The 18,573-nt window shown below is 39.5% G+C and overlaps 1 protein-coding gene across 2 annotated transcripts in view; it reads right to left on the bottom strand.

Annotated features, from left to right (window-relative positions):
* Positions 1–855: 855 nt before the first annotated feature.
* OLR1 (oxidized low density lipoprotein receptor 1) overlaps positions 856–18,573 on the bottom strand; it is a 29,752-nt gene continuing 12,034 nt past the window's right edge. For both annotated transcript variants that reach the window (XM_026455785.1, XM_026455784.1), the window contains exons 2-7: positions 15,149–15,237; positions 12,160–12,261; positions 9,798–10,043; positions 3,337–3,476; positions 2,897–3,012; positions 856–2,538 (exon numbers count right to left, since the gene is read on the bottom strand). In XM_026455785.1, coding sequence (XP_026311570.1) covers positions 2,397–2,538; positions 2,897–3,012; positions 3,337–3,476; positions 9,798–10,043; positions 12,160–12,261; positions 15,149–15,224 — 822 coding nt within the window. In that variant the 5' untranslated portion in view covers positions 15,225–15,237 and the 3' untranslated portion in view covers positions 856–2,396. The remainder of the gene's footprint in view (positions 2,539–2,896; positions 3,013–3,336; positions 3,477–9,797; positions 10,044–12,159; positions 12,262–15,148; positions 15,238–18,573) is intronic.

Here is an 18,573-nt window from a genome sequence, read left to right as displayed (position 1 = left end):
AGGAGGTGGAGGTTGCAGTGAACCGGGATTGCGCCACTCCAGCCTGGGCAACAGTGGGACTCCATCTCAAAAAAAAAAAAAAAAAGAAAAGAAAAAGAAAAAGAAAAGACAGGAAAAACATTTCAAGATGCTTGTCTGATAAAAAGGTTTTTATCCCGAATATATAGAACTCTCAAACTCAACAGTAAGAAAAATAAACTAAGTAAAAATTCTCAAAAGGTTTGTAGAGTTGCTTTACCAAAGTTACCTAATACAGATGGTAAATAAGTTTCTAAAAATTTGCCTGGGGCGGTGGCTCACACCTGTAATCCCAGCACTTTGAGAGGCTGAGGTAGGAGGATCACTTGAGGTCAGGAGTTTGAGACCAGCCTGGCCAACATGGTAAAACCACATCTCTGCTAAAAATACAAAAATTAGCTGGGAATGATAGTGGGCGCCTGTAATCCCAGCTACTTGGGAGGCTGAGGCAGGAGAATTGCTTGAACCCAGGAGGCAGAGGTTGCAGTGAGCTGAGATTGCACCACTGAACTCCAGCCTGGGCAACAAGATCGAAACTCTGTTTCAAAAACAAACAAACAAACAGAAATTTGTAGGACATACAAATTAAAACTATGCGGATATACCATTAAATATCTATTGGAATCATTAAGACTATAAGACGAACCATATCAAATTCTAGCATGGATGAGGTGGAACTGGAGCACTCATACACTGCTGGTAGGAATGTAAAATGGTACAACTTTGGAAAACAGTTTGGCAGTTTCCTAAATAGTTAATCATACACTTACTGTGTGATGCAAACATTATACTCCTAAGTATTTACCCAAGACAAAAGAAATCCTATGTTCATACAGACTTGTACACAAATGTTCACAGCAGCTTTATTTGTAATATCCCAAAACTAAAACAACCCAAATGTCATCAACAAGTAAATGGGTAAACGAATTGTGGTATATCCATACAAGGGAATATTCAACAAATATTTAAAAGAATGAATTCACACGAGCAGCAAGATGGAGACATATGAATCTCAAAATAATTATGCAAAGTGAAAGAAGCCAGACAAAAAAAGGCATACTATATGATTCCATTCACATAAAACTCTACAAAATATAGAATGAAAGCTCATTGGTGGTTTTCTGGGGAGGAGTCAGTGGGAGGGGCATTGTGACACTTTGAGGGATGATGGATATGTTAACTGTGGTATGCATGTTCTCCACAAGGTGTGAAAACTTATCAATTACATTAATTATATCTCAATAAAGCTTTTGACAAAAGCAAACATCTCATACCTTCGTAAGGATGATACAGCTCTTTAAAAAAAAACAAAACAAAAAGATTCCTGCTAGATTATGTGCACCAAAATAAAAAGGTTTCCTTTAAAGTAGAATAGGCTGTGAAGAATGGGTGTAAAGGAAATAGAAGCCTAAAAATAGAAGATCTATTTCTAATTCCATCTGTGTCTATTCAGCAATATTTGCATACCTGGCTCAGTTTGTTCTAGATTGAGTGTCTTCATTTTTTTCGTTTTATATGCTTCGGAATTACAGCATAGCAAAACAGAGTTGAGAAGAGGTCATCTACAAAAGGTGTGTTCTTTAGTGAAAGAAATTCTATTCTTACCTCTGGGCCACACATCCCATGATTCTAACAAGAACTGTTGTGAAGGGTTAAAGCTGTTAGTCTGTTCTCTGGTAGAAAAAAGATGAAGAAATAATAACTGATTCAGGAAGTGGTAATAGGTTGTGGATTAGCTCACAGAAAACACCACTCATTTACTAAGTACTTTCTTGGACTCCCCACTTGTCCCAAAATGTGTGTGTGTGTGTGTGTGTGTGTGTGTCTGTCTGTCTGTCTGTCTGTCTGTAAATGTTAGAGTCTGGAGATGGACCACAGTTTAAAAACCAAGGAGTAGTATCTTTTACAGTTAGGAACATGAGTTTCTTCATTTCGGGATGGCTTCTGTCCTTCTTGGTTTCTTCATGTGCACTTTTTCCCAGATGTGTTTCCCCTTTTTGCTCTCTGCCTGCATTTGAGTAAGTTCTCCATGTTCTGTCTTTTATGCAATTTTAGGAGGGTGAGGGGAAGGTGATAATGAGGTAAAGAAGACTCAGTGCAGAGGATTTTCAAGCTTCAAGAGGAGTCAAATTTTAAGATAAAAAGGGGAAAATGGACGTCAGACTGGCAGGGAAGCTTGGGACAAGCTAGGTCAAATAATACAGATAGCTAGAATCAAAAATGTTGACATAAAGGTGCCAGGCCCCTGCAGCCCCAGTTTCTGCGAAGGAGCCAGCTAAATGACAGTTCTCTGGGCTCTCATGCCCAGAGACAAATAATAGCTTAAATTCCAGGATAAAACTCAAAGTCTTTTTTCTTTTCTTCCAGAGCCTTCAAATTCACTGTGCTCTTAGGTTTGCCTTCTTCTGACATATACTGAAGGCAGCTAAAATGCAGTTTTCCGCATAAACAGCTCCTCGTTGTATATATGCACAGGTACCTGAAGGGTATGTCTGGGAAACAGCACCTCGGATTCTAAATCTGCAGGCAGGAAAACAAAACAAAAAAGAAAAACAAAACAAAACAAAACAAAAAGAACAACAACAAAATACTTAGGTTTACTGCCACCTTGTTTCAGAAACTTAGCTTTTGAAACTTTTTGTCTTAAAGACTCCAATCAGTAATAAACGTGGGAAGGAAAACTCAAGAAAAGGTCTGAATGGTTAATAAGTAAATCTTTTTGTGAAAGAGGTAAGGAAGGAGACTTTGAGAAATTTCCCCCAAGCTTCTCTCTGGCAAGAAGAGAACATTGATGGAATGCAGGCAGTGACTTCACTAGCAGGTTCAGCAAAGAATAGGAAACTGACAAGAGAGGCATCAAAAAGAATGGGAAACTTACAAGTGGGGCATCAAAGGAGAACCGTCCTCCCAGAGCCATGGATAGCTGGGGTTTCTCCGAGACAGACCCATCCAGAATGGGAAACTGGAATAGGAAATTGCTTGCTGGATGAAGTCCTGTGGGGAATAATGTTTCTGAGTTTGTGGAATCCACATGGTGGTTTTAGAATCTGAAAGTCAGTTAGTGTTAGATCCACCAAACTAAAGAACCAAAAGGGATCTCTGACATCCCCTTGATTGTTTTATGCAGACAGTTACTGAAGCCTAGAGATACTACAGAGCCTGTCAGTCCAAGGTCATGCACAAAATTGGAGATCAGATTAAGCTAAAAAAAACAGACATTTTGGCTCTCAAACAAGAATTCCTGCAGTGACAGTCTAAACCAGATTCATTTCCCTGTCAACCAATACTTCAGCCCAACAAATACCCATAAACACTCACCAGATCAGCTGTACTATTAATTTTCAGCAACTTGGCATCCAAAGACAAGCACTTCTCTTGGCTCTTTTCCCAGTTAAATGAGCCCAAGGAAAATAGGTAACAGTTTTCTTCATGCCAGATCCAGTCTTGCGGACAAGGAGCTAGGAAGGGTAGTATATCTACTCAGTCAATTATGTTTGTGTAAAAGCAGTTCTGCAGTTCTTAAATCAAATATCCCCTCAGTCCTCTCAGGTGCATACTATTTATTTTTGTTTTTGTTTTTGTTTTTGTATATTTAGTAGAGATGGAATTTCACCACGTAGGCCAGGCCTCCCAAAGTACTGGAATTATAGTCGTGAGACACCGCGCCCTGCCCACACTACTTCTTAAGTAAAATTTTACCCAGGTTCTTCAAATACCTAAATAGCCCCAGAGTCCTTATTTCTCCATTTGTTGAAAAAAAAAAGAAAAGAAAGAAAGCATACTGATTTTAGCAACCTAAATGTACTTCCCATTTAGCATTTTCACTTCCCCTGATGAAAAGCAAGTTAAGCTAGCATGTAATTTTAGAAACTGTGTTTGAAACAAAGAAAGTGAGGGTTGGGGAAATAGATATTTCATAGCCATTCTGCTATTTTTAAAAAGTAATGCTATGGATTTTAAAGCTTCATATCTTTGAATAATGAATTTAGGCTTAAATACTATGTGCCTTGCTTTTAGGCATGTGTGCTCTAATACAGTAGCCATATGTGATTTTTGAGTACTAGAAATATAGCTAGTTTGCATTTCTTAAAAATATATATATTTTTTAATTGAAACAGGTCTTGCTATGTTGCCCAGGCTGGTCTTGAACTCCTGGCATCAAGCAATCCTCCTGCCTCAGTTTCCCAAAGTGCTGCAATTACAGGCATGACCCACCACACGTGGCTAGTTTGCATTAAGATGTACCTCAAGTGTAAAACACACAAATGATTTTGAAAACTTAGTTTGAAAAAAAAAAAAAATGTAAAGTAGCCCATTAAAATTTTTATACTGATTAGTATTGAAATAATATTTCAAATATCTTGGGTTAAACAAAATATGTTTCTAAAATTAATTTTATCTGCTTCTTTTTTATTTTTATGTGGCTACTAGAAATTTTAATGATATATATGTACTACATACTATATTTCTTTTGTACAGAGTTGTTGCATAGTATATTAATATAAAGCGAGGATCGCAATTTAAATAAGATTTTAGAAAATAAGGAGATTTTCAGTAGCAAAATTCACAGGGAGTCCACCAAACCAAAAACATAACTTAGACAATAGGTAAAATATACTAATGTCTACATGTTTATGGATGCTTTCAGGAACCCCTAAATCATCACTATCATCACCATCATCATCATCATCTCTTCGATCTCCTCAAGGGAAAACAAAGTACTCTGGTCTACACTACAACCGAAATGTGAAAAATCAAAATCTTTGAGAAAGGCAGCATTTTAATTTCATTCTCACTGTGGCATAAAACCACTAAATAAGAGTAGGCTTTATCAGAGAGGAGGAAGTAGGAGGAACTGAAAAACAAAAGAAAAAAGTGAATGAGAAAGAACATACAAAACACTAAGTTGGTTTTTCACCAAACTGATGTTTATAAAAAGAAAAAGAGACCAAGTTGAAAGCAGTCAATGCAAGCTTCTTACTTCTTAGTTTGCCTAACCCCATCATATTATGTAAATATAAAAATATGTGCGTTTTTGGCTGGGGGTGGTGGCTCATGTCTATAATCCCACCATTTTGGGAGGCTGAGGTGGGTGGATCGCTTGAGGCCAGGAGTTCCAGACCAGCCTGTGCAACATGGTGAAACCCCATTTCTACAAAAAACACAAAAATTCACCGGGCATGGTGGTGTGCGCCTGTCGTCTCAGCTACTCGGGAGACTGAGGTGGAAGGATCACTTGAACCTAGGAAGCAGAGGTTGCAGTGAGCTGAGCTCATGCCACGCCCTCTAACCTGGGTGACAGAGCAAGACTCTGTTTCAAAAAAATATATTTAGATATATATATAAGTTTTTGTGGACTAAAAAGACAGTCTGGGCAAGTTTTCCAAGTTATGACAAAGTAAGAAGGACACGTTACAAAATGTAGTGTTTAAACTAACTGCATGTATGTGTGTGTGCACAAAAATAAACATAGTAAGTGATATTTGTATTTGTTCTATAATTTAACAAGCACAAATATCACTCAATATGTGCCAGAAACTATTGGAAGTACTGTACAGATATTAATTCATTTAATCCTCATAGTATCTCTCTTTTTTTTTTTTTTTTTTTTTTGAGACGGAATCTCGCTATGTCGCCCAGGCTGGAGTGCAGTGGCCGGATCTCAGCTCACTGCAAGCTCTGCCTCCCGGGTTTACGCCATTCTCCTGCCTCAGCCTCCTGAGTAGCTGGGACTACAGGCGCCCGCCACCTCGCCCGGCTAGTTTTCTGTATTTTTTAGTAGAGACGGGGTTTCACCGTGTTAGCCAGGATGGTCTCGATCTCCTGACCTCGTGATCTGCCCGTCTCGGCCTCCCAAAGTGCTGGGATTACAGGCTTGAGCCACCGCGCCCCGCCCATAGTATCTCTTTTGAGATAGGTTCCAGTCATTTTCTTCATTTGACAAATAGAAGAGAATCTGGACCTAGACAATGTAACTCTAGAGTCTGGGTGTTTCACCATTGATAACATACTACCTTTCCAAGCTCTAAGTTAGAACCATTTGAGGTAATGTTTCTCAGTGACGCTCTCGAGACATTCTGATACAGAATCTTGAGGTACATCTGTAATCTGCCACTTTTAACAATCTATTTACATATAGTAAAGTTTGAGAATCACCACACATTGCATTGCTAAATGTAAAGTCTATTCCTGCAAAGGCCCTGCATTTCACTAGCTTGTTGGCCTAAAGCAAACATGTAATAACCTCTCAGTATCTCCCCCCCCTCATATATACATTGAAGACCACAGACTTTTTAGTAAAAAAAGATAAAATTTGCCTCAAACTGGGAAGACCTGGCTTTTTTTTTTTTCTTAATGTGGGATTTTAGTATTACTTTTTAAAGACTTCTCAAAGCTCTTTGATGGGCCGGGCACGGTGGCTCACGCCTGTAATCCTAGCACTTTGGGAGGCCGAGGTGGGTGGATCACGAGGTCAGGGGTTCAAGACCAGCCTGACCAACATGGTGAACCCTCATCTCTACCAAAAATACAAAAATTAGCTTGGCGTGGTGGTGAGCACCTGTAATCCCAGCTACTCAGGAGGCTGAGGCAGGAGAATTGCTTGAACCCAGGAGGCGGAGGTTGCAGTGACCTGAGATGGCGCCGCTGCACTCCAGCCTAGGCAAAAGAGCGAGACTCCATCTAAAAAAAGAAAAGCCTTTTTGATGAAAGGCAGAAGTTTATTTGGTATCTCTACTAACTAGCCTTTACCTGACACTATCAAGGAATGGAACACGTTACTTGGTATATCTGCCAGCATCAGACATATCACTTATTGTTTTTCATTAGTTGTTCATCCAGGGCATCTCTGAGAGATAGTTCTGATGGTCCTGTTACAGGTTTAATCTCATACAACTGATAAAGACAAAATTCTCTTAGGCCTTGCCCGTGATATAAATCATTGGTTAGTATGTGGTTATGTCCGCTTTTATAAACATTCCTATCCCTAATAGATAAACCTTCTCCCTTTAAGCCTTCTTGAAGGTGGTATATTCATTTCCTTGCAAGCTCCAACTTTAAAGAGATTAAATATGTTTGACACTTGCTAAAAATTAGTTTGTCTAAAAATTTCTGTTAATTTTGAAAATGTAGGCTGGGCGCGGTGGCTCAAGCCTGTAATCCCAGCACTTTGGGAGGCCGAGACGGGTGGATCACGAGGTCAGGAGATCGAGACCATCCTGGCTAACACCGTGAAACCCCGTCTCTACTAAAAAATACAAAAAACTAGCCAGGCGAGGTGGCGGGCGCCTGTAGTCCCAGCTACTCGGGAGGCTGAGGCAGGAGAATGGCATAAACCCCGGAGGTGGAGCTTGCAGTGAGCTGAGATCCGGCCAATGCATTCCAGCCTGGGCAACAGAGTGAGACTCTGTCTCAAAAAAAAAAAAAAGAAAATGTAAATAACCTTTAAATAGTGAAGGGATTAATAAACTGCAAAACATCACACAAAATTACTTTTTATTATCATTTCACTTTATCCGGGTCTCAAGGTTTCACCTATCAAGGAAAAGCTTAGGTACCTGTGAACTGTTATTTTATACTCTTTATTCAAAGAAATTATGTGGTTGAGATTAAGTAAATTGTGCAAGCAGGAAGCTAGAGAGATCTCTGTTTATTAGAGGAAGTTGTTTACTAATCCTGACAGTGGGGCACTAATTTATGCACCTCCAAGGAAATAAAGTACCTCTGAATGACTCTATCTCACACCTTTTCACTCTCCCTATGCCTAAAACCATATGCCTGATGTAATGACATACTGCGCAGAAAGACCAAATAATACAGTAGCTTCTGTAACAATATCAGAGTTCACATCATAGTTTTCTTATAGATGCTACTATTTCTGCCTGCCTCTGGATTCTGAGTCCCTTTAGACAACTAAAAATCACTCATTTTTTCTTATATAAATAGACTTCTTGGACTCCTCAGATTTTTGTCTAATCTGAAGTATCTGCGCAAGGCTTGCAAGCTAGTCTGCCTCCATTGGCTCTATTTACATTGATGGGCCTGGCACAGTGGCTTACACCTGTAATCCCAGCACTTTGGGAGGCCGAGGCAGGCGGATCACCTGAGGTCAGGAGTTTAAAACCAGCCTGGCCAACATGGTGAAATACCATCTGTACTAAAAGTACAAAAATTAGCCAAGGGTGGTTGTGGGTGCCTGTAATCCTGACAGGAGAATCACTTGAACCCGGGAGGTGGAGGTTGCAGTGAGCCTGGATTGTGCCACCGCCCTCCAGCCTGGGGGACAAAGCGAGACTCCCTCTAAAAAAAGAAAAAAAAAAAAAGGCCGGGCGTGGTGATGGGTGCCGGTAATCCCAGCTGCTTAGGAATCTGAGACACGAGAAATGCTTGAACCCCTGGAGGCGGAGGTGTCAGTGAGCTGAGATCAGGCCACTGCACTCCAGCCTGGGCGACAGAGCAAGACCCCATCTCCAAAAATTGAAATAAAATAAAATAAGTTGATGTAGTACACTTTAAGAAATAATGCCATAGAATGAGCTAATGTAGAGTTAGGGGTAGACAGTTGCAAGGACAAAAAGACCCCAAAGAAAAAGAAACACAATGACTAAAATGCATTGGAATGGAAAGAGATAAGGATCTATGGAAAGGGGTGGGGGTGGCAGAATTCTTCAAGAAAAATCTCAAAACTGCTACTCAGGAGGCTGAGGCAAGAGAATCGCTTGAACCTGGGAGGTGGAGGTTGCCTTGAGCTGAGATCACACCACTGCATTCCAGCCTGGGTGTGACACAGCAAGCCTGTCTCAAAAAATAAAAAAATAAAAAAAAAAAAGGAGAAAGACAAATATCAAAACTAAAATTTTAAAAAGAAGAGGCTCTTATTAAGAAGGAAAACTTAAACCCACCAAAAGCTATGCTTAATTAAATCAGATTTCTCAAGGATTTGACATAGCATAGGGTTGTCATGATAAAAAATTCAGAACTTCTTGCCAGGCACAGTGGGTCACACCCATAATCCCAGCATTTTGGGAGGCTGAGGCAGGCGGATGACTTGAAGCCAGGAGTTTGAGACCAGCCTGTTCAATATGGGAAAACCCTGTCTCTACTAAAAGTACAAAAATTAGTTGGGTGTGGTGGTTCACGTTTGTAATCCCAGCACTTCAGGAGGCTGAGGCAGGAGAATCGCTTGAACCCAGGAGACAGAGGCTTCAGTGAGCTGAGATCATACCACTGCTTTCCAGCCTGAATGACAGAGCAAGACTCCATTTAAAATAAAAAAATAAAATAAAATAAAATTTAAAAAATTAAAAATTGACCAAGTGCGGTGGCTCATACCTGTAATCCTAGCATTTTGGGAGGCTGAGGTGGGTGAATCACCTGAGGTCAGGAGTTCGAGACCAGCCTAGCCAACATGGTGAAACCCCGTCTCTACTAAAAATACAAAAATTAGCAGAGCGTGGTGGTGGGCCCCTGTAGTCCCAACTCCTTGGGAGGCTGAGGCAGGAGAATCGCTTGAAACCAGGGGGTAGAAATTGCAGTGAGCAGAGATTACACCACTGCACTCCAGCCTGGCCAAAAGAGCAAAACTCCATCTAAAAAAAAAAAAGAAAGAAAGAAAAAAGAAAAAGAAAAAGAAATTGAGAACTTCTTATATAGAACATTACGAATGAATAATGATATGCATAACAATAGACCAATTTTGAGCCCAGAATTGTTTCCAAAAAACAGTTATGATTGCACAGAAAGCTTCCACTATGTCTCCTGACCCACTCTTCTCTCAATACCTGAACAATTTGCTACTCTCCTCAGTGTTTCTTGGAGATTCAGATTCTGGTGGTGAAGTTCCATTTGCTCTTTGGATTTCTCATTCAGCTTCCAAGCAAGGGTTTCTATCATTTCCTTGAGTTCGTTTTGTGACTCCTGTGAAGCTTCTTCTGCTTGTTGCCGGGCTGAGATCTGTCCCTCCAGTTTATTTTTCTGGTGAGTTAGGTTTGCTTGCTGTTGCTTTAGGAGGTGAGACACCTGGGACACTGAATCACAGTTGCGTTAAGACTGCAGTTCTAATCCAAATAAAAATCCCTCCAGGGACTTTTTGAGGAAATCAAAACAGAATTAAATCTATTTTGACAATAAAATAAGCTGCTGAAAAATGACCCAAATTTACTCAGAAATTACAGATTGGGAGGTTCTTGAATATTCCTGCAGTATTTTGTTTAATGTCAGGAACATTGCAACCACTTGTAATTTTTCAAAAAAATTACCAAGATTTTGGCCAGGCACAGTGGCTCAGGTCTGTAATCCCAGCACTTAGGGAAGTCAAGGCAGGCAGATCATGAGGTCAAGAGATCGAGACCATCCTGGCCAACTTGGTGAAACCCCATCTCTACTAAAAATACCAAATAAATTAGCTGGGGGTGGTGGCATGCGCCGGTAGTCCCAATTACTCAGGAGGCTGAGGCAGGGGAATCACAGTGCCGCTGCACTCTAGCCTGGTGACAGAGGGAGACTCCGTCTAAAAAAAAAAAAAAAAAAAAAACCCAAGTTTTTTTGTATTGAGTTACAAATTAAAAGTAATCACAAGATAATCAGTACAGCATTAGAATAAATAAAATAAGGAAAACCTAAAATAGACACCCACCAGACTCAGCGACTATTAGTAGGAATTGTCATTAGTGATTTACTCTATTTATGTCTTAATTCCTCTGCTATATCTCCTCCCATTCTGTCTAGTCTTCCAGACTTCCTAATTTTAAGAACTGTGACATACACCCCTTTTTTGAGACAGCCACACACACTGTGTCACAAGAGTCCCCAAAGCATTTTTTCTTTTCTTTTTTTTTTTCCCCCTTGGCCACAGTACATTTTAGGAAGAGTGAAGATAAAGTGAAGGTTGTGAAATCAAGCAGGCAATAACATGTTAAGGGTCAAATGTCTCAGTTCCTGAATTTTGATGGTGCAATACAAAGCAGACCGCTTGGTTTGAAGGTAGCTTTGATCCTGTTATAAGGTGACCAAAGGCTCAGAAGATTTTTCTGACCACCACCACTAAGTCAAGGGCACTTCTCCTAGTCACTAGGAAAGGCCCTAAGTATTCACAAATTTAAAATAAAATAGTTTGTGAACTTGAACAGCAGTTAAGAAGCAAATAGCACTTCAATGGCCATAAAAACCTGGATCCTGGGTAGCCTAAACAACTCAGATCTACAATCTAAATTCACAGGCAGGTCAGGTGAATGTTGGGCACCATTTTGTTTCCTTCTTGGCCACTCCAGATCTTCTTTTCACTTCTTTTTTTTTCTAAATATCTTCTCTTTTCTAAATACTCTTATTATAAATGTGAAACATATTTTATTTTAAATGTTTTATTTATTAAGATTGTGTTTCTGGTTCTTAACATTAAAATGGTATTTAATTATCTCTATCAAAACTCTGCAAGCTAAATACAATTTCTTTTACTTTTGGGCCTCTCAGATGATCTCGGAGATTAGTAACTTTAAGTTATTATCTTATCCATCATTCTAGAATTTAAACAGGCTGTATCCGTGAGGGTTTTTTTTGTTGTTGTTGTTTGTTTGTTTGTTTGTTTGTTTGTTTTGAAAGGGAGTCTCGCTCTGTTGCCCAGGCTGGAGTACAATGGTGTGATCTCAGCTCACTGCAATTTCCACCTCCCCGGTTCAAGTGATTCTCCTGCTTCAGCCTCCTAAGTAGCTGGGATTACAGGCATGTGCCAGCACACTCAGGTAATTTTTGTATTTTTAGTAGAGATGGGGTTTCGCCATGTTGGCCAGGCTGGTCTTGAACTCCTGACCTCTGGTGATCCACCCACCTTGGCCTCCCAAAGTGCTGGGATTACAGGCGTGAGCCATTGTACCCGGCCTATCCATGAAGTTATGAAAACAAAACAAAACAAAACAAACAAATAAAAAAAGGCCTACCTATTGTAATTTTATTTCATGGCTCTATCCATTTGAAGGTGAACAATACACCCATTTATTTTCACGGTCACTCTAAAAACATTTTGCCTAAAATGAATCTACGTCAAGGCTGTTGGTAGTTGTTATGAAAAGAACTTATAAACCATATTTATTAACCTCATTTCCAACACCCCGACCCCAATAAACATCAGTTCCTTATTTTAGCACTTACATTGCATGCCCAGCACCATAATGGTCACTACTAATCCCAGGCAGAGGACTGCTAGAGTCACAGCAACCAGGCACCACCATGGAGAATAAAGAAACTGAAGGCCTAGAGTGACAGAGGATAGAATCAGAAAGACAAAAAAGAGGGAACAAGTAAGCGAACCATTCTTTGGAGCCTGTCTGTACTTGGTGATTTACTCTGTTTATGTTTTAGTAAATAGACATAAATAGTTTGCATTCCATACCACTAGTCCTCCGAATAGCTCTGCAAATAATTCATCATACACATTTAGGAATGGAAAATAGGGAGAGTTAAGGAATTTAAGTGGTTTACCCATGGTCACACAGCCAATAAATTCAGAGCCAGGATTCAATACCAGATATTTGAATCTAAATATATGATTCTAAAGCTTACACTTTATCTACTTTCCCCACAATTACTCCTCAAGAAACTCACAGTCCAGCTTGACTGAATCAGCTTCATCCACAGTGCAGAGAGCCTGAAGTTTTTAATATAGAACACGTGTACACATGTGCGCGAACACACACACACACAGTGTGTTTTATAAGTAACATAAACAAATGTCAGACATAAAGCAAACAAGCTTTCTTCAGTTAATCAACTGAGATTACCTCAAATAACTTTATGAATAATTTTATGCCATTTAATTATGAGTCCACCAAAATTACAACTTGTAACTGGGGTTATTAATCAAAGAAAAGTAGGGATGAAACCTTGATATTAATTTCGCTTATATTAACAGCATATCCTACACTCACACCAAGTGTAGGCTTGATTTTACAAGAGAAATATTCACCATTTTGAAAAAAACATATCACATAGCTCACAGGTGTAGGAATATCCAATTATGTGCTCCACCACTAAAAAAAAAAACAACACAGATACTACTGGTTTTACTGTAGGAACACATCCCATACAATGTATTTGGTTTCCTCACCTTGTGAGATAAACAAATAAGGTACTTATATCATTATCCTCTGTATGCAAATAAGGAGACTGAAAGGTTTATTGACTTGCTTAAGAACACACAAATGCTAAAACCCAAAAATAAGTCTTTAGTCTAATTGTCAGTAGCTACATGACCTGGAATATTATAATAATATAATTTCCAATGTGAATTATACAATGTGAATGTATAATGATCCAAGTCAAGCAGTAGTCAGATATATTCAAAGTTCTCATATGTCAAAGGTACTGTGTTAGACTCCACAAATGATAACAAGAAGATAGAAACTTGAAAGGGATAAATATGGTTCATCCTCTGATTCAATACTTATTGGCTTCTAGAGTGTATGTGACAAGCTAGCAGAGAAGTTGTAAAAGATAGCTGTGTCTCTTGCAAATAATTGCCTAGTTCTAGCCTCAGGGGCAAATACCTCTATGTAAATCTTTCAACCAGTCTTTCAACTCTCTGGTCACCGTTCATTCCACACTGTAAGGCATCAGATACTCTTATCACTTTCTTTTTTTGGGGGGGGGGGGTGGAGACTTGCTGTGTTGCCCAGGCTGGAGTGCCATGGCACGATCTCGGCTCACTGCAACCTCCGCCTCCCGGGTTCAAGCGATTCTCCCGCTTCAGCCTCCTGAGTAGCTGGGATTGCAGGTGTGCACCACCACGCCAGGTTAATTTTTGTATTTTTAGTAGAGACGAGGTTTCACCATGCTGGTCTCGAACTCCTGACTTCATGATCTGCCCACCTCAGCCTCCCAAAGTATTGGGATTACAGGCGTGAGCCACTGTGCCTGGCCTCATCACTCTCAAATAATGAAAAACTGAATTTTTAGAGGAAAAAGAAAATCACAGGACTCTGTGAAGGAAGGTACGTGTTTCCTTTTTCTATAGATTCCCTTTTGACCTGTGTCCTTGGTAGGCAGAGATCATTAATCCAACTGCTGCCCCTCCTAGTGATTTTCTAATCAGAAACCAATCCGATTCTTTGCAGTAGGTACCCAATCTAACCAAGATTCTGAAAGAAGAATCAATCTCATGATTATTGTAAATTCATGCCCTCAATATTTACTACACAAATAATGAGTGAGTAAAGAAACAAATGATCATTGTTCACTTCTGGTTTTACCTATAAATGCCAGCACTGTTTTTATAGCAATTTAGTTCATTAGCTCAAATGTTAAATCACTCCATGCTCACACTTACGTTCTCTATTGAGAGAAATTTCTGTTTTGTTTTTGGAAATATAATTTGGAATTCCTTTATTCAAATTTCTGACAATACTTTTCTGTCTTTCTCTCCTTATATTCTGTTCATTTCCCTCAGAATGGATATAGAATACAAGGCAACTTACCCAGATTGTCTGTGGAACTGGGATTATGAATTAATTTATACCTATGCAATTTAATTTACTGTATGTGTCAAACAGAACTTATAGTTTTTCAAAGCAGTAGTACACACCAAAATGTAACTTATGCTGAACTATACTGAATATCATTTACTTTGCCTACATAATTCATGAGGAACTTCAGGTTTTTGTAGTGCCTGAAGGACACTTACAGAAATTATCATTATATACACCAGATAAATTTGGTTCCCGAGTCCTCCGATGTATTGACTTCTGGATAAATGGGAGTTTGTGGTACAGTCCTAGCTCTACCACTTATTAGCTCCATAAAACTAGATGATGTTGTCAGCCCTTCTGATGCCCAGTTAGCTCTCTGTAAAAGGGAGATAGTAATAGTGCCAATCTCAAAATGTTGTAAAGATCCCGAGAAATAATACACTTAAAGTGAATAGCATATAGAATAACCTGTAGTAAATACTCAGTATAAATTGTTATAAATAAGTTGTCATCATCATCATCATTACAGCCTTCTTGTTTTTCTTTTAAGTAAATGGTATTAATTCTCTTTTCCCATACTTGGGTGTTTAGCTTTCTAATCCCATATTTCGGTGAATTTACATTTTGGGGCTAACACTGGGATTCTTTCCCTGTACACATTTTCCCATCCCTAGTACCTTTAGCTTTTTTTCCATTTGACTTCTCGTCAGGCTGGTCCTTCATAGTCTGGATCTTTAGGTCATCAAAAGTCATTTCCAAATTCAAGCTAAGAATGAGAGAGTGAAGCAGTCACGAACTTCAACAAACTAAAAATATGTGAGCTTCTGCTGAAGTATTTAAATAGCTACTGTTATCTAATAGAAGAATGACTCAATCATTGGTAGGAGGAAGGAGAGGCTTTGCTTCATATTGGGAAGTTCGCTGACGCAAATTCTTGAGTTATGTGTATTGCAGGTGGAGAAAGTGGCGATTCTGAAGGTGTTTCAGGATATTTCGCTAAGCAATTTATGAAAGGGAGAACTATTTTTCATGAGCATTAGAGGAGAGATATTGTACCCACTCTTCAGATACAGAAACTGAAATTCAAAGAGAGTAAGTCCCACCACATTGGTGAAAAATGTGCTAGAATTTTGGGTCAAAATATTTTATTGCAATGTTTGTTTGCTAATTTCACTTAGCAGACTGTTTCTATATGGTGTCTTTTAGAAATCACATGTATTCTCTTTTAATTTTCACTGTTTTATTTGGCGACAGATCTAAGAATTTTGGGGTGAATCACATATGGTTCCCATTTCCAGCAATGGTGTCCTGGGTAATTTTAGAATTTATCTGGGGCTACTAGTTCATATAGTGCCAGTGTAACATAGCAGCAGAGAGCGCTTTGAAACCAGAAAGAGCTAGTTTCAGTACTTTCCTTTAGTCTGCAGTCCTGGAAAATCTTAATACTTTGAATCTATGTCTTTGTCTGGAAATTAGAGATAATGTCTACCTGATAACGATGCTATAGGAATTCAAATGACACGCTGGGTAAAAATGATAAGCTTTTTCACACTACATTTGTGAAAAATGTCACATTGCTATAGGAATTCAAATGACGAGCTGGGTAAAAATGACAAACTTTGTACTTGGAGCGTAATAAGAACCCAATAGATAATAGCTATTTGTATAGTACTAATATTCAGCACAGTTGAATTACCCATCAAATAATATATTTCAGTAAAATCCGTGATTGACTCTCACATGTCACAAAGACTGTCACATGAGAGACCCGCAAGTATGTCTATATGTATTTACTGATAGAATACTTTTCTATTTTCCCTTGACAACCTCCTAACCAGATATGTCTCTATTGGAGATGTCTTCTGAAGTATTTATAAGCAAAATGATATGATATCCGGCATTTACTTTAAATTGCTCCAGGAAAAAAATAAAAGTGAAAAGAAAAGGATAGACAAAGGAAGAATGGAAATAAAATAAATAAATAAAACACATAAGAAACTGTTAGGAAAAATTACCAATATTGACAGCCTAATGAGGATTCCATTTCCCTCCTCCCTGTTTCCTGTATTCCTTTGATTATGTGCAGAGTATTTGAGACCAAATTGAAAAAGTTGGCCAGGCGCAGTGGCTCATGCCTGTAATCCCAGCACTTTGAGAGGCCGAGGAAGGTATGGATCACTTGAGGTCAGGATTTCGAGACCAGCCTTGCCAACACGGTAAAACCCTGTCACCACTAAACATACAAAAGTTAGCTGGGCCTGGTTGCAAGCCTGTAATCCCAGCTACTTGGGAGGTGGAGGTTGCAGTGAGCTGAGACTGTGCCACTGTACTCCAGCCTGGGCAACAGAGCGAGACTCCATTAAAAAAAAAATTAAAAAACACTGAAACGATATCACACTGAAAAGGGCATATTATCATTTCTATACTGACTCAGTTATTTTGGATGCCATGAATATTATAGAACATAAAGTGTTTACCATTTAACCATTTTTGGGTGTACTGTTCAGTGGCATTAAGTACATTTACATTGTTGTGCAGCCATCACCACCATCCATCTCCAGAACTTTCCATCTTCCCCAACTGAAACTCTGTACGCAACAAGCAATAACTCCTGTGTTGGTGAATTGAATTTTATGTGTCTTTTTTACTTTTTGAGATGGAGTTTCGCCCTTGTTACCCAGGCTGGATTGCAATGGCGTGATCTCAGCTCACTGCAACCTCCGCTTCCTGGGTTCAAGCAATTCTCCTGCCTTAGCCTCCTGAGTAGCTGGGATTACAGGCATCCGCCACCACTCCCGGCTAATTGTTTTGTGTTTTCAGTAGAGACAGTGTTTCACCACGTTGGCCAGGCTGGTCTTGAACTCCTGTCCTGAAGTGATCCGCCCGCCTCAGCCTCCCAAAGTGCTGGGATTACAAGCGTGAGCCACCGTGTTGCCCTTATGTGTCTTCTTAACTGGGCCATGGGGTTCCCAGACAGGATGCTTTTAAATGAGGTTAACATATTAATCAGCAGAGGAAAGCAGATTTCGCTGCATAATGTGGGTGGGCCTCATCCAAAAGTTGAAGGCCTAAAAGACAAAATTAACTTCTAACCTTTCCCCAAATAAGAAAGAATTCTCCAGCCGTCTATGGACTGGAACTAAGCCATCGACTCTCCCAGTTCTCCACTTGCCAACCGAGTCCGGCAGCCCACACTCCAGATTTTAACTTACCAGACTCTATAATCATAAAAGTCAATTCCTTATAATAAATCTATTTCTATGTATGTACACATCCTATTGATCCTCTTTCTCTGCACAGACCTAATACAAATCCCAATTCCTTTCTCCTTTCTTGGAAGCCACCATTCCATTTTTTTGTTTCTGTAAATTGGTTTATTTTAGGCACCTCATACTGGTGGAATCACACAATGTTCGTCCTTCTGGTGGAATCACACAATGTTTGTCCTTCTGTGTCTAACTTATTTTATTTAGCACTGTGTCTTCAACAATTATCAGTGTGGTAGCACGTGCCAGAATTTTGTTCCTTTTTAAGTCTGTATAATATTCCTTTGTATATATAAACCACATTCTACATTTTATTTATCCATTGATGAATGTTTGGGTTTATCCCCTTTTTAAAGATCAGTGGGATAGTTTCTACAGTCCTTGTGTGGCAGATAACTGGACAGATTTGAATTTTTTTTTTTTTTTTTTTTTTTAAGGCAGAGTCTCCCTCTGTCCCCCAGGCTGGAGTGCAGTGGTGCGATCTCGGCTCATTGCAAGCTCAGCCTGCCGGGTTCATGCCATTCTCCTGCCTCAGCCTCCCGAGTTGCTGGGACTACAGGCACCCGCCACCACGCCCGACTAATTTTGTTGGGTATTTTTTAGTAGAGACGGGGTTTCACCGTGTTAGCCAGGATGGTCTCGATCTCCTGACCTCGTGATCCACCCGTCTCGGCCTCCCAAAGTGCTGGGATTACAGGCTTGAGCCACCGCGCCCGGCCAAAAATCTAAAGGATATTTGAATTTTAAACATTAATTACAGGTATAATGGCATTTTCTGTTTATAAGAATAGATATAAAAAATTACAATGTGAATCATGGAGACTGGCGAAAATTCC

This window comes from Piliocolobus tephrosceles, chromosome 10 (assembly GCF_002776525.5).
Source record: "Piliocolobus tephrosceles isolate RC106 chromosome 10, ASM277652v3, whole genome shotgun sequence".
NCBI classification, from domain to species: domain Eukaryota; kingdom Metazoa; phylum Chordata; class Mammalia; order Primates; family Cercopithecidae; genus Piliocolobus; species Piliocolobus tephrosceles.
The sequence above is the reverse complement of the archived record's forward strand: the minus strand, read 5'-3'. Positions and strand labels throughout refer to the sequence as shown.